This window comes from Ailuropoda melanoleuca, chromosome 9, assembly GCF_002007445.2.
Source record: "Ailuropoda melanoleuca isolate Jingjing chromosome 9, ASM200744v2, whole genome shotgun sequence".
In the NCBI taxonomy this organism is placed as follows: Eukaryota; Metazoa; Chordata; class Mammalia; order Carnivora; family Ursidae; genus Ailuropoda; species Ailuropoda melanoleuca.
In genome coordinates this window covers 35639425-35666341 of record NC_048226.1, presented here as the reverse complement: position 1 = coordinate 35666341, position 26917 = coordinate 35639425, and the positions used below count along the sequence as shown (strand labels likewise).

The 26917-nt window shown below is 42.0% G+C and overlaps 2 protein-coding genes across 6 annotated transcripts in view; one reads left to right on the top strand and one right to left on the bottom strand.

Annotated features, from left to right (window-relative positions):
• ASPH (aspartate beta-hydroxylase) overlaps positions 1-6989 on the top strand; it is a 209617-nt gene extending 202628 nt beyond the window's left edge. For all 5 annotated transcript variants that reach the window (XM_034668106.1, XM_034668107.1, XM_034668105.1 and 2 more), the window contains one exon: positions 4713-6989. In XM_034668106.1, coding sequence (XP_034523997.1) covers positions 4713-4863 — 151 coding nt within the window. In that variant the 3' untranslated portion in view covers positions 4864-6989. The remainder of the gene's footprint in view (positions 1-4712) is intronic.
• A 1528-nt stretch (positions 6990-8517) lies between these two features.
• The window catches only part of CLVS1 (clavesin 1), a 196784-nt gene continuing 178384 nt past the window's right edge, over positions 8518-26917 (bottom strand). The window contains exon 6 of the mRNA XM_002915715.4: positions 8518-8646. Within this exon, the coding sequence (XP_002915761.1) occupies positions 8559-8646 (88 nt within the window). The 3' untranslated portion in view covers positions 8518-8558. The remainder of the gene's footprint in view (positions 8647-26917) is intronic.

Sequence of the window (26917 nt, the reverse complement as noted above, 5' to 3'; positions counted from 1 at the left end):
ATACCCATTTCTCAGATGAAAGCTTGTTGACTATATCCTATGAAATACAATGTGAAGACTGAAGTCCTAACCAATAGCTTACTTAACTCAGAAAATTAAGAGAATTTTAGTGCTGAAAGGAGCCTTAGAGGCCATCTTATCCACCTCTGTCATTGCACAAATGGGGAAACTGAGACCTCTACGTGAAGTGCTTTACCACGTGGCTAGTTCACAGCTGTCAGAACAAGAACACAGGTGTTCTAGACTCCAGAAAAGTGCTTTGTCCAGATAGATAGATAGATAGATAGATAGATAGATAGATAGATAGACAAAGAATGTGTGTGCATATGTTTCTGTCTGAATGTATTAGGTAGAGAGAAGAGTTTAACATTTCAATTCTAGTATGTGCCAGGGTTTCTAATGCAGTCAAAACGGAGGGATTTCAATAGATCAGAATTAATAAGCACTGTGTTAAGTAGCCTCGTTCCTGAGCTCTTTGACCCTTTTCTGCATTCCACTCAGCCTGTTCCATGCCCCACACACAGGCCACCTCACCACAGCACCTATGGGCACTCAGAAGATCCCCTAGTCCCGTGATCTTGAGCCAAAGATTTGGGCTCTGGAAGCAAAGCTAGTGACTTTCTGCTTCTCCCACAGAATCACGGTTATCACTGCAGACATCCGACCTTGCTTCCATAGGATTCCTTTGCTGGAAAGTTAGAACCATGTCTGTTGCCTCCCTCAGAACATTTTGGCAAAAATCACTGAGATACGATCAATCAAGTTTTTAGGTGGAAGACTCTGTAAGCACCCAGTAGCATCATTATCGTTGATGATGATTCCGTGACACAGTTAGGGTTGATAGGTTTGTACCGCCACTGTTACACCAGGATCATTAATTATAACTTGAGAAATTACATGATACTGCTTTATCTTCGGCCAGATAGTCTTGTATCTTTTGCAAACCATGGAGAGGCATTCTTCTCGTAATGGTAAGAAATTCTAAAGGCCAGAGGAGGTAGCCCTCTGGGGAGGAGGGGCAACATCCCCACTCTGGTCCTGCTTTTCTGAATCCTCAGAGAAGGGCCATGTGAGTGCCGTCAGGAAGCTCAAAGGCAACTCTGAGAAATCTTTTCTCCAGAGGGCACGCTTCATGTCATACTTAGAGTATAACTTAGTCATATGTGGTGGAGCTTTGCTCACAAAGCAAGTGGCCTGAAAACTGTTTCTTGGCCTTGCAAGGATGAGTCTTTGTCATTTGGAAGAGATCTAAAGACCTTTGACCTCTTTAGCTCTGTCTTGTTTTGTGCAGAATCTCATCCTTTCCCCGCACAAGCTGTCTATCTCTACTTAACCCGTCACTCAGCCTGCATGTTGCTTGGATGGGGTTTTGTTGTTCTTCCCTTTGAGGTTAATGAGGTCTGTACTTTTTGTCACTTTAGCTGTCCTAAGTGATTGAAAGACACCAGTTTTGAAGTATTCAAAAGGAATCTACATTAAATAATTGGATATCTTTGCTGTTTCTGGGAAAATGTATGAAAGAAAATGGAAGGGCAAATAGAAGATAATGGAATACACTTCCCCATGAGTTTTATGGGCCTAAAGGAATCCAACTCTTTGGAAATACCTCCTAGACTTTTTATTTAAAAAAAATTGTCTTGGGGCACCGGAGCAGCTCAGTCAGTTAGGCGTCTGACTCTTCTTTTCAGCTCGGGTCATGGTCTCAGGGTCCTGAAATTGAGCCCCATGTCAGGCTCCTCGCTCAGCACAGAGTCTGCTTGTCCCTCTCCCCCTCATCGTCCCCCCGTTCTCTCTCTCTCTTTCTCTCTCATATAAAATCTTTAAAAAAATTGTTTCATCAGGGCATTTGGCTTTCTTAACACCCATCAGAATCTAGTGAAAAATGGTTTGCACAACCTAGAATTTTCTCTTTGGGTCTTTGAGTTACTTCCAATATTTTAAGTAGATTCTGGATTCTCTGCCACTCAGAAAACATTGAGAACCACTTGTCATTGCAGCACAAGTGTGTATTGCAGATTCTCTGAAAGGTTTTTGATAACTCACCCCCTTGCAAGATTTTCAGTTTTCTCAAATGAAGGCAAATCCACAGGGCATGAAGCCAAGGTTATTTTTGGTAGCATTATACCACTTCCATACATTATCACCTCTTTTATCTTTTCTCTATTTCCTCCTGTATTTTCCTGCCTCCTCTGTTTGATGTTCTCTGCTGTTAATTGAATATCTACTCTATGCCGATCATACGCTAATCCTCACATCAGCTGTGCTGATAAAGGCACAAAGGCTCAGGAATGCGGAGCACCTCACCCCAGGTCACATTAGTAGTAAATGGCAGAGCCAAGAGGTTTGAATCTGCTTCCCCTCGGGGCTATAACTTTTCCACTGCACTCTGCTGTTTCTCTCCCCCTTTCTCTTCTACCGTATGCTCCCCTTTGCCTTTCCCTTCTTTCTCCCTTTTCAATTGCGGTGAAACACCCAGAACATAAATTGACCATCCTATTTCTAAATGCACATACAGGCCAGTAGTGTTATATACGATCACATCGTGCTACATCGCCAGGTTCCATCCATTCCCAGGACTCTTCATCTTACTGAAGCCCCATACACACTAAATTACAACTCGCCATCATTCTGTCTGTGTGAATTTGATGACTCTAGATACCACCTATAAGTGGAATCACACAATATTTGTTCTTGTGTGAGGGCTTTATTTCACGTAGCAAAATGTCTTAATGTCCATGTTACAGCATTGTCTGGATTTCCTTTTTATGTAAGCCTGAATAATATTCCATTGTATGCTTCTCCCACACTTTGCTTACCCATTCCTTCATCAGTAGACCCTTGGGTTGCTGCCACCGTTTGGCTGCTGTGAGTATCGCTGCTGCCCCCCGCCCCGCCCCCCACGCTGCCTTTCCTTCTTGAGAGCACGCCCCCCCTTATCTTTTGCCTATATGTAGGCTTGTCCGTGGTACCCATAGACATTGCATAGTCCCACCAAAAACATTAAGATCTAGAAAATCACCACCAAACTGTATAAGCTGTGGGTCATTTCTCTTCTTTCTTGTCATTTTTTTTCTCTTCTTAACTTTGCCCTTTTTTTTCAAGTTTGGTTTTTGCATGGTAATAATACAATTGTGTCATTTGTTCCTGTGTCTCTATATTTCTGTTGTTGGTTACACTTGGATGGAACTCCAGTAGAACCCTTTCTTTGATCCTTAAGAGGAATCGTACGGAAGAGTTAAGCAACCCGTGTGTATTGAATGCAAGGCATTAGGCTCGGTGTGTGAGACAGTGTATAAGGTGGGCCACGAAGGTGGGCATGGGTGGCAGAAGTGGAGGTTGATTCTCAATTCCAAGGAACTTTTAACTTGCAAATATTCATTACTTTATCATTCACTTTAAGTAACTGAGAAATTTGGCTGTTGTATTAATGCAGCATGTCTGGGACGAACTTGCCTCTCAACGCCCCCATCACCACCCCACAGGGACATTTGCAATGACTGGAGACATGCTTGGTTGTCGTGACTGCTGGGAGAGTGCGCGCTGCTGGCTTCTAGTGGGTAGAGGCCAGAGATGCTACCCAACATACACAGAGCCCAGGACAACCCCCAAGAGCAAATTATCTGACCCCAAATGTCACTAGTGCCAAGGCTGAGAAACCCTGCAATATGAAATATTACCTAATTTAATATTGACTAATCACCTAGTAATGAGCATAAGAAAACACACATAATTGTTCCTAAGGCAAACTTCCTTATGATAATGGAGTAACTTGAAATCAAGCTAGCATTTTCTATCCAATAATTTTAATTATTTGTTAATCCCTGACATAAAATTTCAAATGCCTGAGTGGAATTTTAATATCTAAAGAAAATTTCCTAGTAAAAATTTCATCTTAAAAATGGAACCCAGCATGTAATATATTGGCAATTAATGCCTATTTTAACAAGAGGAGAACATTAGCACGAGCAATAAACTTTGCTTGGATGTGAAAGGTGTTGTGTAATTGCCCCTGTGCATTTCTCTCTTGGTTGCTTTATTTAGACAAGCACTATGTTTAGGTCTTAGCTCCTGTACACATATTTTCTGTAGTAATGCTGGAGGCCTTAAAAGATGTTTCGCAGCATTGACTTAAAATATCCCATGGATAACACGCTTGCATTGCAGATGACATTAAAAATACAAACAAAAGTCAACCCCAACCTGCCCTTCATAAAATGGAACTTTCTTCCATGAAATGGAACTTCAACAAATGGAAGGGGTTGAGGAAATCACATGGAGACGGCTGACACCGTGCAGGGTAGCCTGCAGGGCACTGAGATGCCTGAGCCCCAGGTGCTACGCAGAGGTCTAGAGCAGCCTCTGGAAGGCCGGGGAGGATCTCATGCAGTCACTGGCCAGGAAGTCGCCGTGGCCCTGAGCCGCCAGGGCATACCTTTGCCGGCTTGCCTGCCTCAACACGCCTCACCTAGGTTCGGACCAAGAGTAACTGCAGAGCCAGTGATAAGGTCAGTTGGCCTGCCCTTATCACCAATCCCCTGTCCTTTGCACACTCTTGGGCTGAGCATTGAAGTCTGTGTTCATGGTAAAAATCCTGAAGTTCTTTCTTAATCACCAAGGAAAGACTCCATCTCAGCTTCGTGTTCCAATTTTCTGGTCAGATCGCAAAGGTTTCGTGAAAGTGCTCCGTCTGAATCCATGTTTTTCTGTTACAGGACTTGGGAAGAAGGCAAAGTGCTCATCTTCGACGACTCTTTCGAGCACGAGGTGTGGCAGGATGCCGTGTCTTTCCGGCTGATCTTCATCGTGGATGTGTGGCACCCAGAGCTGACACCCCAGCAGAGACACAGCCTTCCTGCGATTTAGCGTGTCAGGGAGCCTTGGGACACACTGGAGAGAAGCTGCCTTGCTGACTCTATCTCCTTGGGCGTGGGGATAGCGGTTCCGAGTTTGAGGGCCCTTCATTCTCTTGATGGGTAGCCCCCAAAATTCTGAGGCTTCTCCTAGGGTTAGAAGACACTAAATGGAATATTTTGCCTTGCTGCAATTCACGTAGAAAGCCCCCTGCTGTCCCTCATCCCATGACAGCACCTATCCAATGCCATATTTCTGGTGAAGACATGAGAGCTTTTGCCTTGTCAGCCAAAGATATTTTTCCCACGTAGAAGAGGCCGAGATCAGCGTACAATGAGAATATATGTAGAAACTGTGAATGGATCGCTTTAGTTTGTAATTTTTCTATACAATTATATTTTTCTAGGGTAGCTGGGCCATATTGTCATCATGTACCACTACTTTTTTGTTGAGTTTAATAATAAGCTGTATAAATGCTTTACTTCCAGCTGCTTAATGGTGACTTTCCCCGTGAACTCAGACTTCCCTCTTTTAATTAGTTTTAGTAAAAGACACTCATAAAGAAGCAATTTTATTTTCCTAATACAAAGGAGAAAGATGTAATTACGCTGATGTCTGCTTTCCACCCACTGAGTCTGTTTGCTTTCTTATCTTCATTGAAAGCCATTGTCTTAACGTCTCTCCTCGCCATGCAAATGGTAGAGAGATGCTCTCTTTCCAAGAGGAGCTCTTCATACTGAAACAGGACATGGAGTCATTTTATATTGACTCATAAAAGTGCCACCTGTAAATTTTTTTAATGCCAAGAATTAGAACTTGGAAAAAAAAATAACATTTCTCAAAGTAAAAATTTTCTCTCAAGATCAGGTAGGTAGGTAGCTACTAGGACATCTGGCTCCTTGACCTCTTTGGCATCTGAGACAGGGCGGGAATCCAGAGTCTCTTTGCCTAACGTAGATCCCTGTGAGCAAGGCGGTCCTTACATGGATTCCCATCACAATTTTGTAAGAATATGAAGGATGGCAGAGTGGAAGGCCAAGAATGCCAGGATCTTTGTCGTGGGTTTAGGATTGCCTTCTTTGAAAGAGTTTGGAAGACTCTTCCATTTCCCTGGCTTGAGAAACTTCTGCCATTTAAATATAGCTTGGAAGTAGCGGTTGTTGTCCATAGTTCAGCTTTACTATTAACCACGGCATTAGAAGTAAGAGTTGAAAAAATGGTCTTGACCACTTATTCCAAAGATGATCAAATTATTAATTTAAAGGGGTATTAATGCATTAAATATTGCATGTTTGCAATCACACTAGAAATGCTAGCTATGTGAATGTAAGGATATTCCTGCACCTGAATTTTAAGCCAATATGAACAAAAATGCTGAAGAAATGACACAGAGGTTACCAGATTTCATTCACGGGTAGAAAAATCACGTGTGCTTCCTTTCTGTCTAAGGACAAAGGAGGATGCTTTATCTCTTTTAAAAAGAGCTCTTTACCATTGAAATGTACCCTTTTTGCTTGACATTAACTTCCAGTTAGAAGGGTTTGCAACATATTTGTCCTGTTCCCTTCTGTTTTGCCAAAAACAGTCCCATTCAAATAGATGAAGAAGCATGTGAGGAAAGTCTCCAAATTAATTACCAAAGTCCAGAAGAAAAAGCAAGCTCTTGAAAAATCAAAAGGTGTTGTGTCCTTCAGTATTTATTGAACAGAAGAAATGACTGACAAAGGACAATACAATGCAATGCTCGTGTAATAACATTCATGTCACTTACTGAATTTGGTTCTTGGACGTATATTGCATACACATAAAGAAATTTAAAGTATAAGTTGTCAATGTTAAACCATCATCTTACATTCATTTAATGAAATCATGGAATAGAGTAAAAACTAGCTCTTAACTTAATAATTATAATATGGTATTTAAAATCAGGTCACTACAGTAGGATTCTAAATATTACCAATTGAAAAGCCAGAATTATTACTGTTGCAAAGTGTTGGCAAGAATCAACTCCAATAACATTTTATATACTTGGATCCCATAACTATTTTACAAACCCAAGTCATAAAATGGATTTTTCTAATTCACTTTAATTGTTTATCTTTCTTCCCTATTTCATGGAATATAAGAAAAGTGTTTCAGTCACTGTGTGGGTAGAATTATTTCAATGTTACTATTTTGTTATTTGAAATGTCTACACAAAATGAATGGGTTTTATTTATACCATGATACAATTGGTTGAGAAATATTTTTAATTCTATTTCAATTTTATTTCAAGGGTGGAATACAAAAATTACCTCTCTTATTCTCCTCTGCCAGTAGGAAAAAAAATTAAAACACTAGATTCGTTGAGAAGGAGATGTAATAAATGGTAAAGATTAGTAATAATATCTAGTGAGGGTGATCACGGCCAGTCGAATCACCTCTTTTCTTTGAATTTTTTAGCTAACCCTCCCAAATCCTTAAAACATAAAATCATATTTTTCTGCCCATTATCAACTAAAATATTTTTTATTTGACATTGAGCACCAACTGGTCATACTGATAAATGCCCATGTCCTGCGGATGGCTGGGAATATAAGAGATGCCTTAAAACACACAACTGGTTTTGGGAAACATGGCACAAGTAAGGATATCCTATCCTATGATATCTGTTTATCTTTATTTAATTTCCTTTGAATGGAGAGTTGGGGACTCCATTTCTAAGGAGAAGAGACAAAGAAAATGATCTTTGGCATTTTATCCCGCATTCCTAATCTTTTATTGTCTGTACTTGCATATTTAGCCATCCTTAAGGGTCTTCCTCCATGACTGGTACCTACCCTCTCAGCAACAGCCAGCTCCCTCCTCCACACCTTTAACTGGTTGCGGGAGGGTGGGGGAGTTAAATGCTTTTGTAGCACTTTTCTTGCTTGTAGTGACCCAAGTGAGGCAATTTGAATGGATCCATTAATCACTGACATGTGTTTTCAATGAGGCCCCCCCCCCCGCAGACTCATGTTGCCTATGGGAAGTCACATTATTAAGATGAAATAATCATATTTCAAGTTGTGTGTGTCTTCTTTTAAAGTCAGATCATGGTAATCAGCTGGTGGCCTGACAAAAGATGTGACATCAAAATCGTTCTTTCAGGATCCAAAATAAGCAAACTCTGCAAAGAGTCAGACCTACAAGAAAATGCCCTTGGGCTGAACAATTCGATGCTGGTGATGAGGTCAAAGAAAATAATTCAATAAGAATAGAAATTACTAGAGATACTACTGTCTTGGGGCTTTGCACTACATTGAGCTTGACAATTGGGTCTGCACAGTTTCGTTCTCATGTATCTACTTGGAAATGCACTTAATCTTAAGTCACAAAACCTGGAGAGGGTCTCTGCGGTACCTCAGAAAAACCCTGGTACTAATGCAGTGTGAGCATCAAATTTTCTTTTTTTTCAATTCATTTAATACCATAAATATGGGGGAGGGGGAATCATGTTTACATGACTGCCTTCACCTCCAGTCCCCTCACTGAAAAAAAAAAAAAAAAAGCATCTCTCGAGTCTTTGTTCAACTTTGGCTGCTCAGACCAATGGCTGGTGGCGGGAGGGGAGGGCCTTGTGTCAAGCAGAACGCACGTGTCTGTGTGGGTCATTTGCGCATGTGCTTCCTGGGTGGCTGATACCACTGAAGGCCGGCGATCTGCGAGAGCATGGGGTGACTCGGGGTTCAGTCCAGAGCCAGGAGTGGCTGAGTGTTCTCATTCTCTCCCTTTTCCTCGTGTTTCAGGGTCCCAGCTTCTACCACAGACTGAGATCTAATAATAGGGGAAGCAGAAAGATACAATTACAGACAATTCATGGTGGCAACAATTTTGGAATCTTGGAGAACATTCAGATTTTATGTTCCCCTTATTAATCAAAACACTCAAAGAACTATATAATTTTCCTCCTTTTGGTATCTCTCCTTTTCTTGCTTTTTTGCCTCCTACATCACATATTTGTGGGGAGAGGCACCTTAGAAGCTTCTATGCCGAGATTTCTTCTGTTGGTAAAAGCAACACGTGTTCTAGCCACAACTCTGCCTCGGTGTCTAAACAGTCTATGGATCTTGAGATGCATCAAATCAAATAAATCTTGTTGGATTTTTTTAATGTTTCAAAATACTCTTTAGAGCCTTTGTTTCTCAACATCATAGAAAATGATCATGCATGATGTTAAGACCATGAGGTTTGGAATCAGATCAGTAAATGTAGACTCTGCCCTTTACTGGCTGAGGAGCCTTGGGGGAGTTCCTAAAACCCTCTAGACCTTTACTGTCTCATTTGTTAAACAGAACTATTACCTCCCTCCCACAGTTGTTGATAAGTACTAAAACTAATAATATTCATAAAGCATTTGACATGTAATTTTAGTTAAAATTTATGGAGCATTCTGTTATGACCATTATTGCAATGATAGTATGATCTTTAGTTTCTGTTATGTCCTCTTCGTATTGGATAATAAGAGTTTCTTTTTTGGGTTTATAATGTAGATTGAAACAAATTATTTTCCAGCTCATACAGAGAAGGTTATAAGAGATATACATGTGATAAAAAATAAATGTTCACATACTAAAAAAAAGTATTTCAAGCCTTAAGAAGATGGTTGAATTTGATTGTTCAAATAAGCAAAATTTATATGTAATGTGCAGTAAAATGTTAACTCAGGAGGCTGAGTTGCCCAAACCCTCCACATTCCAAATGTCCCTTGACTGGCTCTTCCGAACCCTTGGAGTATCCCACCTGATAAAAGTGTCTTTGTGTGCCTGAGACTTTGGGCCATGCCATTTGGGGTCACACTATGTTACTTTGACCTCTCTTGGGGGCAGGTGGGGAAGGAGGAGCTGAAGACTGTATGTCTGTGTGACTGGCTCCTCCCCACCAACAGAAATTCTTGGACACCAAGGTGTGGGTGAGTTTCCCCGGTTGGCCACATCTGGTGCGTGTTGTCACACATTGCTGAGAGAATTAAGCTCTGTCAGGACAACTGGCAGTGTGCGATGGGTCCAGTACACCTGGACTCCACCCAATGCATCTTTCTCCTTTGTTGATTTTACTCTGTATTCTTTTGCTGTAACAAACCATAACTGAGTATAACAGCTTTTCTGGGACCCGTGAGTCCTTCTGGTAAATTACTAATCCTGGAGGTGGTCAAAAGGACCCCCAAAACAGTATGTAATAACACTAATACTTGTTTTGTATGCACCTGGTATCGATGCAAGTTCTTTACATGTATTAACTTACTTCATTTTCACAACCCTAAGGAGTGGTACTATTATGAGCTCCGTTTTATGAAAGGGAAAAAAAACCTAAGGGGAAAAAGCAAGTAGCATAGAAAAGGCAACACAAATAGATCACACCACTTCTGGGCGTACCTAGGGCTGCAGAGTTGTTTAGCTGAAAGATCTAATGTTCCTTCCACCTCACTGCAAAAATAACTTTCTGCCTGAGATTCTTATCTCCATTCAGGATGTGTATGTACCATAGAACATTTAGAGAAACCAAGAAGCAAATGAATACAGTTGTCTCAAAACAGTCAATTTCTACTAGAAAAATCAATCCAGTCAAACAGTCCAGCTCTAGGTACCAAGCAAGCCTAACCTTTGAAAGTGAAATGTAGGGGCACCTGGCTGGCTTAGTCGCTTAAACGTCTGACTCTCGATTTTGGCTGGGTCGTGATCTCAGGGTCTTGAGCTCAAGCCCCGCGGAGGACTCCGCGCTCAAGGCAGTCTGCTTAAGATTCCCTTCTCCCTCCGCCCCTCCTTCCCCCTCCTGCACTCTCTCAAATAAATAAATATCTTTTAAAAAATAAAATGAAATGGATTCATTTACTCCAAGGACAGAGCAGAGGAAGCCCCAGCTCAGAGTCTAGCTCAGCTATTTTACACGTTTCCTATGCATTTCCTTCTGCTTTAGTGAAGCAATCGATGTGTGCTTGTATAGACAGGGGTGGGGTAGAGCAGTAGATTTATATCAGGAACAGAAAACCAGAGTGCCCAGGGTTCCTGGGTGGCTCAGTCGGTTAAGTGTCTGCCTTTGGCTCAGGTCAGGGTCCTGGGATCGAGCCCCAGTCTGGCTCCCCGCTCAGCGGAGAGTCTGCTCTTCCCTCTGCTTCTTCCTCTGTGCTCTCTCACCCTCTCTCAAGCAAATAAATAAAACCTTTAAAAAAAAAAGAAAAGCTGAAAGCCCAGCAAGCGTTAAAACAAGCCCGAAGAGCACCAGAGGGACACAACTGCCTACTCAAGCCACCTCCCTCTGGCCCGTCAGACAGCTGCCTACCCACTCTGTCCTCAGTAAGAGCGGAAGTCTCCACTGCAGATACCTTCCACTGCACTTCTCTTCTTTCATGCCAGTTGGCTCTATTTTACCACATGGCAAGGGAATCACAGCCACAGTGTGACAAGACACCTTAGTGACCCATCGAGATTGACCCCTTAAGGGGCCATGCAGCCTCTTCTCGAATATATATCAGACTTGAGAACCTCACTCCTCCATGGACTACTGGAAACTCCATGGGCTACCAAGAACTACTGGAAAGTTCTTCTTTACCCTGAACTCAAACCTGCCTTTTTACAACTTCTATATACCGTTCCTGTTCTGTCTGCTGGAGCCATCAGCGTCCATGTAATCTACCTGGTCCACATAATGAGGCTTTAAGTGTTTATCTAGTGCCTTCATCACCAGCTAGACCTCAAGACCTGAACTTTCCCTGCCCACCTGCTTCTACTCACCGACTTTTGTCCCCCCATTTTTCCTTAAGCTCTTCTTTCCAGCTTACCTCTTAGGCACAAGAAACTGGAAACCACCCCTCCGGTGATAGCAACTGCCCTGACAAGACCTCCAGCCGGCCCAGACCACCCAGACCAGCTTGAGCTAAACCCCCTACTCGCATCTGCACAGAAGGACCATGGAGGGACCCCCAGAACTACCGACAGCTACCTTTACCTCATTATCCCAAGGACGAGCACAAGCCTCATTTACATAACACACAAAATATGGATAGGCATGTTTCCTTAAGGCACATGTGCAACGCAATGCCAATCTTTACATAGGGTGACAAGGATCCACTTTTTAAATATTCACCCCAACCCTAACTAAAAGGAAACTATCCACCCTTGCTTGGGGAGTCACAACTTTGGAAGTTATTCCCTGTGATCTCTTTATTTGTTGCAGGTCAAGTTTCCTTTGTGTGACAGCTTACCTGGGCACAGTTTCTACCTTCGATTCACCAAGGAGCAAACTCACATTGGTTCCGTGACACCCTCAGCCCTCTCCCTGCCACCCCCTAGGCTAACCGGATTCCTCTTGTGCCAATATTTCTCAAATTACCACTGGGACACTCTCCTGCATTTCTTCAACTGGTTGCCCACAAGGTGTCATTTCAAAATAGAGTGAAATTATTGCTTCCCTATTTTTTTCCTCTTTGTATTCTTCTGTGGAAGCACAGACAATGTGCCTAGAACTGCATTAGCCTTTCTGGCACTGACACAACATAGCTGAGGAAAATTTAGCTATATTTGCATATGCTGCTGGTAAACCATTTCTCTTCCATCTTGAAGGTGCATGGTTGAGTATTCAATTTCTTCTTTTAAATTTGGCTCAGATCTCCACCCTATCTTTTTTTTTTTTTTTTGGATCTTGAAAATTGTTATCCATCCAGATTATTGTCTGTGATTTTAACGAGTATTGGATTTGGTTTTAAACTTTCCCCACCCTTATTTGGGGAGCCACTATGGGGGGAAAAATCCACAAATTGTCAAATATTGAATTTTCAAACAAAAATCATTTATTTATGCTCACTTATAGCAAGAAATGTTTGAGAATGTCTCCTGATATATGCCAGGGATTGTGAGCAAATGTTTAGAAACCTTACTTCTCTTGTGGAAATATTGCTTCAGTTACCCAACGTTAGATGCACAAACAAATGTGGGATTACGGTGATAGACACCCAGAGGAGGGGGTGTTTGGAGGTGAGGCATTAGCTCTAGCAGGACAGGAAGGAAAAAGCTATCATTCTCACAGTGACATCATTTACAGTCCTCATTCAGGTGACCCTCCTTCCTTCCACTTGGGGTCAATTTAGATTGATGTGATTTCTTTCAATGCCTGTACTGACAGCAGGCACACGGAATGCAAGCTGCCTTATCTCAGTCAATACACTGTGTGTCCTGGGTGAGCGGCAGGTAACAATTGAACAATTGGGAGGAGCTGAGTTTGAGGAACCAACTGAAACATTTTCTTTCTTATCTGTATTTCCCCTGGTTGAATAGATGGCCTGAGCCTTTTCTACTTTTAGCATGACATAATTCCATTTACCTGGTCACACAACGGACATTTGATAAAAGGAACACACTACATTGTGAAAGAGTTGAAATTCAGAAAACAGAAAGCAAACGTTGCTTTTTTTAAAAAGCTGGTATAAATAAAAGAAGCCAAGAGAAATGCCCTTCTTAAATGTTGCCTTCTGGACATTTAGCAGAGTCAAAGCACTCTGTGAGAAGACTCATCGAGTCCTGACTGATAAAAATGCCACCACCACTCGTAAACAGAGGGCTCAGAAATGGCGCATTTAGCGTATTAACCACGGAGGAGCCCCTTGCCTTGTGACTTCTTTGTCCAGGTCACTCCTGGCGGTAATCTCTATGTTCAGTGGCTTTGCCTCCCCCCAAGAAGCTTAATGCTTCCACTGGAATAAACATTTTAGACTTTTCTCTGGGGTCCTCTTTGCGATACTAAATGCCAGGTTGACCCCAAGGGCAAACAGGGGAGTGATGTGAGCTATTTCAGCCCTGGTTATCTCAGTGGTGTGGCAGACTTCCCCAACAAAGCCTTCATTCTAAACTTGATAGCTGAGTTTTGCTTTCCTGCCATTCTATTCATTCTCTCCCTCCCACCTTCCCTCCCATTCCCTCCCATTCCCTCCCATTCCTCCTCCCTTTCTACCCTCTATCTTCTTCATTTCTCCAGTGTTTGGAACTTTCCCCACTCCATATCATCAAAGGTCTCTAGCCATGGTCGAATTTTACTGATTCTGAAGGCAATTAAATTCCAGAAAGAACAAGATGAAGATGGAAATGTTCACCGTGAGCTAGTCCATTCTGCAAAAACCCATCCAGGATTGCCCTGAGACTTCTGCTGTCAGTCAGAGGTTTATTTCTAAGACTTTGTTTCACTATTTTATCTCTACATCCATCATAATCTTCTTACTAATGAACTTCTATTGCCTGGCTTCGTCTATACCAACGCGGAATAAGGGCACAGGAACTCTGCCCTTCAACCCTAGGCATGCATCAAGAGTCATAGGAGGCCAGAGATGCCTCAGAGGCAATTAAGTCAAACCCTCATTTAACTCGGGTCCTAACCACTTGTTTTCTAGAGACCAACCTCGTCCCTTCACTGGGAAGGACTCCACAGTCCTGGTTTTACTTCTTAAAGTCAAGGATGGGCTTGGTTTTGTGGAATAGCACAGAATTGCCTAATATCTTAGTGAGCCTCTCTAACGACTTCTAAACAGAAAGAATATTTTTTTTAAAAAAGTGTATCTTTAGGGGCGCCTGGGTGGCACAGCAGTTAAGCATCTGCCTTCGGCTCAGGGCGTGATCCCGGTGTTATGGGATTGAGCCCCACATCAGGCTCTTCCACTATGAGCCTGCTTCTTCCTCTCCCACTCCCCCTACTTATGTTCCCTCTCTTGCTGGCTGTCTCTATCTCTGTTGAATAAATAAATAAAATCTTTAAAAATAAATAAATAATAAATAAATAAATAAATTTTAAAAAAGTGTATCTTTAGAGAATTCTTCTAAGTAATACTATTAAGCCTCTTTTTCTCCCTGTAATTTTAAATATGAAGGAAATTCCCCCAGGAGCTCCAGCCTGGGCTTGAATGATGGTTCCACCCCTGGCTTTGTGGTCTTGAGCAGATTCCACTGCCTCATGTGTAAAACGAAGATATGATATCTTGCGAGGTGGGAGTAAAGAGGATTAGATGGGCTGAGACATGTAAACTGTTCAGCTAACTGGGTTCGTTCATTTTTAGCTTTTATTATTCTACCCCTTTTGCAGATAAGAAAGTTAAGGCCTGGGAATATTGAGTTTTTTTATAAACTGGGCCACAAAGCATGAATTCAACTCAAAGTTCCCATAGCTTCCCATGAAGCTATGGGAAAACTTACAAGAGAGAAATGTGTATACTCATGCATCATGTAACCTAACAGTAAATGAAGAACTAACATTTCAAAATTGATAAAGACTAACATTTTAAGAATTCAAAATAAGTGATGAGACCATTCCTCATGCATGTTAACCTTACGACCTTACCCTATATTTTTAGAAGTAACATAAAAACTTCCATCTGATAAGCAATTATTTATGTAGCTTTCGGTGCAGCATACTTAAAGTTTTTCAACTGTGTAAAGGAGTAGGAAGCTTCTTTCTACTATAATGCCTTCGATCATGTCCTTGAGAGGGAGTTTAAGGAATATTTGTAAGACATATGTTCTGTTCAGCTAACAAACTTTGCACAATAAAAATCATTCTTGCAGCAACATGATTGTGCTCGCTGGGAACAATTAATGTTTACTGAACCAAATAAATTATGAATCATAAATCAATAAATCATGTTTTTAAGAGATAAGCCTAACTATTTCTCACAGAAAGCAGCAAAGCTTTACCTTACCAAGATGAAGAAATAAATAAACCTTCCTCGACGTTGACAATACAATTTGCCACATTTAGTGAACTGGAAATATAAAGAAACTGATCCAAGAAAAATATTCTATTACTTTTGAAGTGAACTATTTTTAAAGAGAGCTAAATATTCAGCTTAGCTCTCGCATTTATGTACCATAACTCAGATTTAAATGTATAATGTATTTCTATTTAACTGTGATGGGCTTGGGCACTGCCGACTGATCTTATAACAAGGAAGAAAGAGCCAAGAAAAACCATAGGCATCTTCAGAAAGGTTGAAAGTAGATGCTTTTGTGAAATTAGGCTCACAAGTAAATAGGACAAGAACAACACTAACACAGAGCCCTAACCACCTGTGGCTAGGGAGGACTTGAGATTGGGCTGGTCTGAATTGAGATGGGCTGTAAAGGTAATAAATACACTGGATTTTGAAGATAGTATAAAAAAAAAGATTGTAAAGTATTTCATTAATACTTTTTAAAATTACATATTGACATCGTAATTTTTGTGTGTATTGGGTTAAATAAGACATTGTTGAAATTAATTTCACCTATTTATTTTTATAATGTGGCTATAGGACAACTTAAACAGCTTTACACGTGTGGCTCACATTCTCTCTGTTGGGCAGCATTGGCCTACAGCCTCATTTACTCCATCATGCTTGTGGCTGGGCCCAGAGTAATATGCTAGTCCTCATTCAGGAATGCATAGCCATCTTAAAGGGCCTGGGCAATGTCATTATCTATCATTGCCAACATCCACTGCTCTACGCTCATTCCACGTATGAACTCATTTGACCTTCCCATTGGCACACACAAAGCCCCGTGTGACATGAGAGCCATTTTCTGAGTCTCACTGTTATTGCTTGAACTAGAAAGAAACTTCATTAGTTTAAACTCCATTAATTTGCTACCATTTAGATGAAGGTTCACATATACCTTTATTATATCTCTAAATGAATAAATAATGTGAAAAAAGCTTTAGAAAGAAATTTTAACTACCTAAAGAAAAAGAAAGAGGTTCTTTCTGCACATGTAGCAAAATTAATAATGACTTTGTGTTATGACTGCAGATGTTTTTTGCTGTTCATTATAAGGGCCCTGGGAGAAGTGAGCTGAGGAAGAGTACTAGGCTAGGGATTAAGTGCCTCTTCTCATCAGCACGTCACTAAGTCACGGTGGGCTCTACGGAGTACCTCACTCAGCTTCTTTGGCCCCACATTCTTCACCTGTAAAATGTCAATCTTGGATGAGGTAATATATTTACCCCAAGATTCCATGAATTCCACTGGACTGAAGTTCCACCCTTTCTTCTTAAAAATCATTAAATCTTGGAAATCTTTTTTCACATTTCTCCAGTTTAGACGTTAAGCTAATTGGCTCAAATTGTCTAAGTCCCTCTCTACCTTTGTTTTTACCTCCGTCTAGAAAAGCATAAAAATACTAAAAATGACAAGAGTTGGCCAGACGTGGATTGCCTTTCCTGAAGTTAGTAATGCCCAATATATTCAGATATCAAGAGTCAAAACGATTTACCTTTTGAAAATATTGTTTGCTTCTCTAAGTTTCTAAATGTTGAATTCAAAGTTGCCAGGTGCTGCTGAATAGCTATTTTCCCGTGCTATTGTTCAAGTGTTTTAGTTTATTTAAAATATCTTATTGCAGGCGCCTGGGTGGCTCAGCTGGTTAAGCGTCTGCTTTCCATTCAGGTCATGATCCCAGGGTTCTAGGACAGAGTCCTGCATTGGGCTACCTGCTCAGCAGGGAGTCTGCTTCTCCCTCTACCCCTCCTCCCTGCTCGTGATCTCTTTCTCTCACTCTCTCTCTCTCAAATAAATAAAATATTTGAAATAAATAAAATAAAATATCTCATTGCTACACATGATCTGTGCAGGGACAGTAGATTCCTGCTGCAGAGGAGCTGCCACGGGGCCTGTAGCCACTAAGGGTGCTTCAGGATGCACAAAAATCCCCCTCGGTGCTCAGTAAATCTTGTTTGCCACGTCTGAAATCTGTTTGAGAATGTTCTGAAAGAGATTTCAGCACACACTGTATTGGGATATTTTTAGAATTATCACCTCCAGGAGAGTTTCCCATCTCCACAGCTGGTTATAATTATTGTCATTCCCACCCACCACCACCACCACCACCACCACCACCATCATCATCATCAACCACAACCGTTTTTTGAACACTTACTGCTTGCCAGGTTTTGCACGAAGTAACACTTAGCCTGCTTTATCTTTGTTTAAACCTCACGATAATCTTCTGAGGTGGGTATTGTTAATTCCATTTTGCAGATCAAATAACTGTGCCTCTGAGAAGTTGATTAACTTGCTCAAGATTTTCCTGGTAAGTTGTGGAACTAGAATCTGAACCCTAATATAAATCTACATTCTTAAACACTATGCGATACTATATAACAATTATCTAAAACTTTGTAAGAAACCAAAGGACAGTATGTATATCAGGAACTGGTAATATTCAAGTTCTCAGAAAAGCATTTCTCCTATTTTTATTGACGAATCCAAAAGTTAACACGGTTGTCTCTTATTTATGAAAACTTGATTTTAGGCAAGTGAATGAAATCAGAAAAGAAAATAGCAGAACTTCATTCAGGAAAAAAAGTGTGAGAATTATAGCTAATGTGATCATATTTTTACCTATCATGGCCAGCCAGATATTTAATAATACTTCAAAGTTCTTTCTTCTAAGCATACAGCATTCACGTGAATAGCTGAGAACACCTAGACAGAAGTGCAGTTGGGTCGCTAGGGAAAGTCGAGTAGGGTGAAGAAAGGGAGCAGCCGAGGTTTGACTGAGAACAGAGCTTAGCTGCTGGAAGACGAGCCAGTCCAGGCACCTGGACGTGGGGAGGCAGGACTGGGGGAAGGGAGCCCAGGACGGCCAGGGTGGAAACTGGCAGCTGCAAATGGACATTCTGCTGAATTTATTTACAAAGGAGTTGATCACTCTTTATGAAGCAATGCATTCCTGTCATAGTAACTCCCAGTTCCTCAGCTATAAAATGAGGAGAGAACATTACCATATTCTCCACAGGGCTATGAGAGATAAAAGATATAATAAAGTGCTTGGAGCTCTTTCAAGGAGAAATGATTTCCATTGGAAGGGTTTATCATTTTACTGACACTTCCCTGAGTACGATTTTCTGAGCCTGAACAACACCCTGCTTGTCTGATGACAGAGATAGCCCACGTCTGCCCACTGAAGAAAACCAAAGACTGCAAACTTAGAATGTAGAGATGGAGCCGATTATTTACCTTGCAAAAGAATTATAACCTTGGAGCAATTTACTAAAGAATTCCTATTCATCAGAGTCATCCTGGGACACCGGAAGTGTGAGAATATTCAAGACCGTCACTAGCGTTGTTGTGCCCAAATCCTTCATGGGAACCCCAAGTGTCAGGGTGAGGTCTATAGGCGTCTTCAGACCCAATCTATACCCGAGCCAGTCAGCTCTCCCAGCAATCATTCCAAATTCTCTGTGTGTGTAGGTTTCCCAAGGTTTGCGGAATGGAATGCACAGCTATAGTTACTTCGATGTGGATTCAGGTGTTCTGAGATGGTCGCAGGAGCATTAAAATCACACGTTTTTCACATGCAGATATTTCTGGAGAGGTTTTTTTCCTGACTCCCAATCATAACTTAAAATAGCATCGCTGCACATGGCTGCAGGTGCCTGGACCACCTGCTTTGAATGGAGTCATCTTTCATTAGAATTAGACCCGCACGAAGAGCTGCCAGTCAGTTTCAGTGCATCCCTAATTGTTCCTAATTATTCTCCGCCCTCTGACAGTGGTGGTGCTCACCCTCAGAGGAGCTCCTATGGTGGGACTGGCATAGAATGTTCTGAAGCAGATCGAGAAATACCAAAAGTTGTCAAGAACTAAGACAATGAGGCTGACTCATGCTATCTGAGTTTGAAGAGGAGGGCTAGAGTTCTTGATAAAAACTACCTTTCATAAGTCTATTCTTTGAGTCAAATGACAGTATGTTAATGGGTCCCTTTTGATATTACTCTAGGAGCCTGAATATCAATTTTCTTCCTGAATGTCTGCATCTTCCCCACTCACAGTGGGGATTGAGGACAGTACAGTAAATGGCAAGGGTGATGGAAGAAGTTGCTTTTCAGCTGGAGGACTGGAGCTGGCAGGAATGGTACAGACAGCTGAGACAAGCCGCAGTAGTTGGAGAAGGCACGTGCCCCCCAAAAGGGTGCTTTATAAGCCCTTGTGGAATGAATGAAGGAATGAACACACAAACAGTGGGAGAACGGTTGTGACAAAGGAGATAGAGCATTTGACTCGGAAAGAAGAGAACTAAATTTACATTTTGCCACCTACCAGCTCTGTAATCGGGGCTAAGTCATTTAACCTCTGTGTACTTTAGCCACGTTATCTATAACATGAAAATAATCATCTATTTTTATCTATTTACATCTATTTTTTAAAGGTAACTACTTTTTAAAGAATCTATATATTTTTTAATTCTCAAAACCTGAAAGGCTCTGTTTTCAAGAAGGCTCAGGACAGGGGTGCCTGGGTGGCTCAGTCAGTTAAGTGTCTGCCTTCGGCTGTGATGGAGCCCCACATCAGGCTCCTTGCTCAGCGGGGAGCCTGCTTCTCCCTCTGCCTGCCCCTCCCCCTGCTTGTGTGCTCTTTCTCTCTGACAAATAAAATCTTAAAAAAAAAAAAAAGAAGAAGAAGAAGGCGGCGGCTCAGGACAAGTCCAGGAGCATGTGGCCTGTGGGGAAATAGTACAGTCTGGGCCCTTGCCACCTTTTAGCACCTGTGGCATGGTCCCCAGGGGAAGAACATGGGCACGCTTGGGAGCTGGTTAGAAATGCAGATTCGCAGGCTTGCCCCAGACCTATGGAATCAGAAGGTGCATTTTCACGAGATCCTGGTGCTTTGTATACATGTTAAAATGTGCAAAGCATTGCTCCAAAGCTAAGCCTGCAGAAACCTGCTTTCCTCTACCTCCAGCAGAGCTGTAAGGATTCGTCAGGCGTGGCTCATTCAAACCAAATCCCTGATTCTGGTCTCTAGTTTCCTCAATATCTTAAAGAGTTAAGGGAGTTCATGAAGGGTCTTACTTATTCCCAGAGAATAGCTCTCGGGTGAGGAATATCTTTCTTCATATCTGAAAAATTATTTGCCAGGGGAGGGAGGGCAGGAAAACATTTCAGACATTCAAGATGGGGGCACTGAGGCTATCCTGCTTTGCCACTTCACATTTTGCCAGTGTCTATGTTATACAATAAATTCTTTCACGAGGTTTGAGCACACGCTATCTGCTAAGTGAGGAAAAAATCTCCAGCTTCAAGGTACTCACATGAAAGAGAAGGAGGGTAATGTAAAAACAGCTGCCTGGCACCTCTTCAGCTGTTCATACATTCCAGAGGGCGTGCCAAGACCCAGGGGTCAAGTCAGAATGAGGCCTCCCCAGGCTGGGCATCGGTCTAAGCACTGGGCCACAGGACTGACCCAGTCAGATGACCCTTGATTGCAGAGGAGGTGGGGGCTGACACAGACAGTGAAACACAAGCAAATGGGAAGTTCTGGAAACAGAGAAGTGCTGGGAAGCCAATGAATCGAGCGGTGTGGTGAAGAGGGCCTGGGCAAAGGGGACAGGCTGCTTAGTAAGGATGTACCCCAGCGACGTTGTGTGTCTGTAGTGGGGACCCGGCTTGTTCTCTACTCCACGAGGAGCAAGACTTCAGTGTCTCTTCATAGGACCAATCCACAGACACCATCTCAATTCCTCCATTTTCAACACTGCAACTTGTTATTCAGCTTGGAGGATGCTTTATGACTGTAGTTTGAGCTACGTAATAGACCACTATGATTTAACAGGGATTATTGCTTTCCTTTGGTTCAAATGAAAGGTACTGGCTGATTTTCAAAATAACACAAAAGTCATATTTTACAATAATGCATCCAGATCTATAGCTGAACTATGACTCTAGTCAAACACCAAAACTAACCAGAGGTATAAACACCGGAGGTAAGTGAGTATTATGAAAATATTTCTAATTAATATTACCCCCTTGTTCATTCATTCAGTCTTCATTCAAGATGTACACACTGGACATTAATTTTTGGCCTGCTTGTGAGCAAGGCCCTGAGAATCAAAACTGAAAACATGCTACTGGCCCCATTGAGCACCCCCTTTGCAAAACTAACTTCCCAGCTGCGGCCCTGTGCCCGGTCCCTCTGGCATCCTCCAAGGTATTGTTCCACCATTTATCCTCATTTATATGACAAATGACAGGGCAAGGGCTCAGGACAACGGACTCCTGAGCATCTGGGTCAGTAACTGGACACCTTTGCCTCCTTGCAGCCCTCCCAGGCCTATACCCATACCTCCTCATGCATGAGGCTTCTCCGAGCTTCATTTCCCTCCGTACAAATTGAGATTACATGGTCAGGCCCTTCATCTTTCTCTTGGCCACACATTGAACTACCTAATAAAATCCAGCAAATCCCAGCCTTGGATGGACCCAACAATATGGCTCCTCCACATCAGCCTGGTTGCTGATGAAAAATGCGTCTCACACCACCCAGGAGTATGGAGGTCACTGTATACCCATTATTAGCACTCCCACCCCCTCTTAAAACTGCCTTCTATCTTCTGTGTTTCCCCCAAAGCAAGTTCAAGCACTTCCCAATTCTCCACACACTTTAGTCCATGCACTCTGTGCCGCCTTACCCAAACCACCTCCTGCACACCACCTTGTTCTCTTTGGTAGGACTTGCCTACTTCCTGGGGAAGATAGTAGCCAACAGACCCATGCGAGCTGAGCTCCCCTAGCTTCAGGCCACCACATTCAGTTGTCTGGTTACTGCTGAGGGATCCTCTTCAGCAGCGAGAGGCAGAAACCTCCTCCAGCCAGGTTCTGGGTCCTAAACTGTCTCACCTGTTTGGTGTTACTAATTATGTTCCTGTGTCTTCAAGTTCTCCCTCTTGACTGGATCTGTGCAATTTGCCTTGAAATATCCTCTCCTCCCATTTTCAATAAAAGAGGAAGAAGAGGTTGAAGAGAGGAGGAAGGCAATGATGAAGAAGAAAAGAAAAATAGAACAAAAGCTGTAGTAAAACTCACATGCTTCTCCAGATACAAATATTTCCTCTACCTTCACAGCCAAACTTTACACAGTAATTGTTTCTTTTTTTTTTTTTTAAGATTGATTTATTTACTTGAGGTGGGGGAGAAGGAGTGGGGACAAAGTGAGAGGGAGAGAAAGTCTTAAGCAGACTCTGTGCTGAGTGCAGAGCCCCACGTGGGGCTCAATCTCAAGACCCTGAGATCATGACATGAGCCGAAACCAAGAGTCAGATGCTTAACTGACTGCACCAGCCACATGTCCCCACAATAATTGTTTCTATTCTCTGTGTCCAATCCTCACCTCCCATTTGCCTCTGAGGCTGCTGCAAATCTCACCTCCACCCATGTGACTCCATTACAGCTCTTGCTAAGGCTACCGATGTGACCTTCAAGTCATGAGGTCCAATGGACACCTTCCAATCATCATCTTACTTGGTATCTAGCAGCAATCAATTGACTTGACCACTCTACCCTTTTGAAACTTCCCTCTTACCCCTTGTCTCCAGGGACACCATACATCTGGTTTACCTCCTACCACTTTATATGCTCGCTCTGGACTTCTCCTCCATTCCCATAGCATGCATTCCATTCTTTATGCTTTTGAGCCCCTAATTTATCTTCATTCCAGAATCCTTTCTGAGCTTTAGAACCATCCATGCAACGGCCTATGTGACTACTCTAACTGGATGTCACATAAGTCTTCACACCAACCATGTCCAAACCTGAACTCATAACCTTCTCCCCCAGGCAGCACCTCCTCCAGAGCCCCCCATGTTGATAAACAGGACTGCTCTCCATCCAGGTGCACATGTCAGGGACCTCCAGTCGTTCCCAAAACCTCTTTTATTTATTCCCCATAACCACTAAATGGTTAAGTCTTATTCTACCCAACAAATGTTTTTGAGTCTGTCTTCTCTCTGCTCTCGTCCCACCACTGTAGTCTAAGTTTCAACCATCTCTCGCCTTCACTGTCTCAGGAGCCCCAGATGGTCTCCTCACTCTTACTTTCTCCACTTCAGCTCAATCTTCTCATAACAGACAGAGTGAGCTTTTTAATAAATCCCATATACTCATATCACTTTTTTGCGTAAGATCTTTCTATGACTCTCCACTGCTCCTAAGTCCAAGTCAAGACTTAATGTGGCCTTGCACAGCAGGCCCCTGCACATGTCCCCAGCCTTTCTTCCCCTTATTTCTGCTCTTCAACCTCTCTGATGTTTTTCAGTTTATTTTTTGAATTCTGTATTTCAGGGGCACCTGGGTGGCTCAGTCAGTTAAGCATCTGCCTTCAGCTCAGGTTATGATTTCAGGGTCCCACATCAGGCTCTCCACTCAGCAACAAGTCTGCTTCTCCTTCTCCCTCTGTGATCTCTCTTGCTTTCACTGTCTCTCAAATAAATAAATAATCTTTAAAAAATGAAGAAAAATAATTCTGTATTTCATTGAGTCTGAGAGGTTATCAATTATACAACATGTCCTGATTTCAGGAATTTCTAATGTAAAAGAAAAAAAATCTTATAATTATTAGAACACAGTAGTTCCTGCCTGTGGCCCTGCCCCTTCCAAATGCAGGGTTTCTGCTCCCACATCACTCCTTCTTTTGCCTGGGAAACCCTTCTTCTCATCCTGCAAGTCTCAGCTTTTGTGTGAGCTCCTTAGGGAAGTCTTTTCTGATTACCACAATGGTCCAACCACAGGTTGGGACCGCCATTATGCACCCTCATGGTGCACTGGAACTTTTCAGAGTACTTGTTGTGGTGATAGTAAATAGCCTTTTGTATAGTAATGTGTTTAAAGTCTTTTTCCCTTAACAGATTATAGACTCAGAGCAGGAGATAACCTGATATTGTCAAAAGCACCATAATAAGGCATAATAAGGCATAATAAGGCATATCTATGGCTATCCCCTCCCTTAGAGACAAGGAAACAAGGCCATAGAGAGATAGCTGCTCAGGTCACATGACTATGAACTTAAACCCTAGAATCTGATTTCAGACTCTGGTCCCTTAGCCCCCCCCCCTTTTTTTAATGTTTTTTTATTATATTGTCTTAGTCACCATACAGTACATCCCTGGTTTCTGATGTAAAGTTCAATGATTCATTAGTTGCATATAATACCCAGTGCATCATGCAATACGTGCCCTCCTTACTACCCATCACCAGTCTATCCCATTCCCCCACCCCCCTCCCCTCTGAAGCCCTCAGTTTGTTTCTCAGAGACCATAGTCTCTCACGCTTCCTTCTGATTACCCCCCCTTTCTTTATCCTTTTCTTCCCCTACCGATCTTCCTAGTTCTTATGTTCCATACATGAGAGAAATCATATGATAATTGTCTTTCTCTGCTTGACTTATTTCACTTAGCATTATCTCCTCCAGTGCCGTTCATGTTGCAGCAAATGTTGAGAAATCGTTCTTTCTGATAGCTGAGTAATATTCCATTGTATATATCAACCACAACTTCTTAATCCAGTCATCTTNCACAGCTTCTTAATCCAGTCATCTGTTGAAGGGCATCTCGGCTCCTTCCATGATTTGGCTATTGTGGACAATGCAGCTATGAACATTGGGGTGCATATGGCCCTTCTCTTTACTACGTCTGTATCTTTGGGGTAAACACCCAGTAGTGCAATGGCTGGGTCATAGGGTAGTTCAATTTTTAACTTTTTAAGGGATCTCCACACTGTTTTCCAGAGTGGCTGTACCAACTTGCATTCCCACCACATCCTCTTTCTCCACATCCTCTCCAGCAATTGTTGTTTCTTGCCTTGTCAATTTTTGCCATTCGAACTGGCGTAAGGTGGTATCTCAGTGTGGTTTTGATTTGAATTTCCCTGATGGCTAATGATTTTGAACATTTTTTCATGTGTCTGTTAGCCATTTGTATGTCATCATTGGAAAAGTGTCTGTTCATATCTTCTGCCCATTTTATGATTTGTTTGTTTGTTTCTCGCGTATTAGTTTGAGAAGTGCTTTGTAGATCTTTGGATACCAGTCCTTTATCTGTGGTGTCCTTTGCAAATATATTCTCCCATTCCGTGGGCTGTCTCTTAGTTTTTTTGACTGTTTCCTTGGCTGTGCAGAAGCTCTTTATCCTGATAAAGTCCCATAAGTTCATTTTATCTTTTATTTCTCTTGCCTTTGGAGATGTGTCGTGAAAAAGGTTGCTCTGGCCGATGTCATAGAAGTTGTTGCCTATGTTCTCCTCTAGAATTTTGATGGATTCCTGTCTCACATCGAGGTCTTTCGTCCATTTGGAGTTTATCTTTGTGTATGGTGTGAGAGAGTGGTCAAATTTCATTTGCGCTGTCCAATTTTCCCAGCACCATTGATTCNTGTTTCTCGTGTATTGAGTTTGAGAAGTTCTTTGTAGATCTTGGATACCAGTCCTTTATCTGTGGTGTCCTTTGCAAATATATTCTCCCATTCCGTGGGCTGTCTCTTAGTTTTTTTGACTGTTTCCTTGGCTGTGCAGAAGCTCTTTATCCTGATAAAGTCCCATAAGTTCATTTTATCTTTTATTTCTCTTGCCTTTGGAGATGTGTCGTGAAAAAGGTTGCTCTGGCCGATGTCATAGAAGTTGTTGCCTATGTTCTCCTCTAGAATTTTGATGGATTCCTGTCTCACATTGAGGTCTTTCATCCATTTGGAGTTTATTTTTGTGTATGGTGTGAGAGAGTGGTCAAGTTTCATTCTTTTGCATGTAGCTGTCCAATTTTCCCAGCACCATTTATTGAAGAGACTGTCTTTTTTCCACCGGATGTTTTTTCCTGCTTTATCAAAGATTAGTTGCCCAAAGAGCTGAGGGTCCATTTCTGGGTTCTCTATTCTGTTCTATGTGTCTGTTTTTGTGGCAGTACCATGTTACCATGCTGTCTTTGTGATCACAGCTTTGTAGTACAGCTCGAAATCCGGCATTGTGATGCCCCCAGCTTTGTTTTTCCTTTTCAACAGTTCCTTGGAGATTCGGGGCCTTTTCTGGTTCCATACAAATTTAAGGACTATTTGTTCCAGTTCTTTGAAAAATGTCCTCGGTATTTTGATCGGGATAGCATTGAAAGTGTAGATTGCTCTGGGTAGCATGGACATTTTAACTATGTTTATTCCTCTTATCCATGAGCATGGAATATTTTTCCATCTTTTTATGTCTTCCTCAATATCTTTCAAAAGTGATCTATAGTTTCTAGGATATAGGTCCTTTACGTCTCTGGTTAAGTTAATTCCAAGGTAACG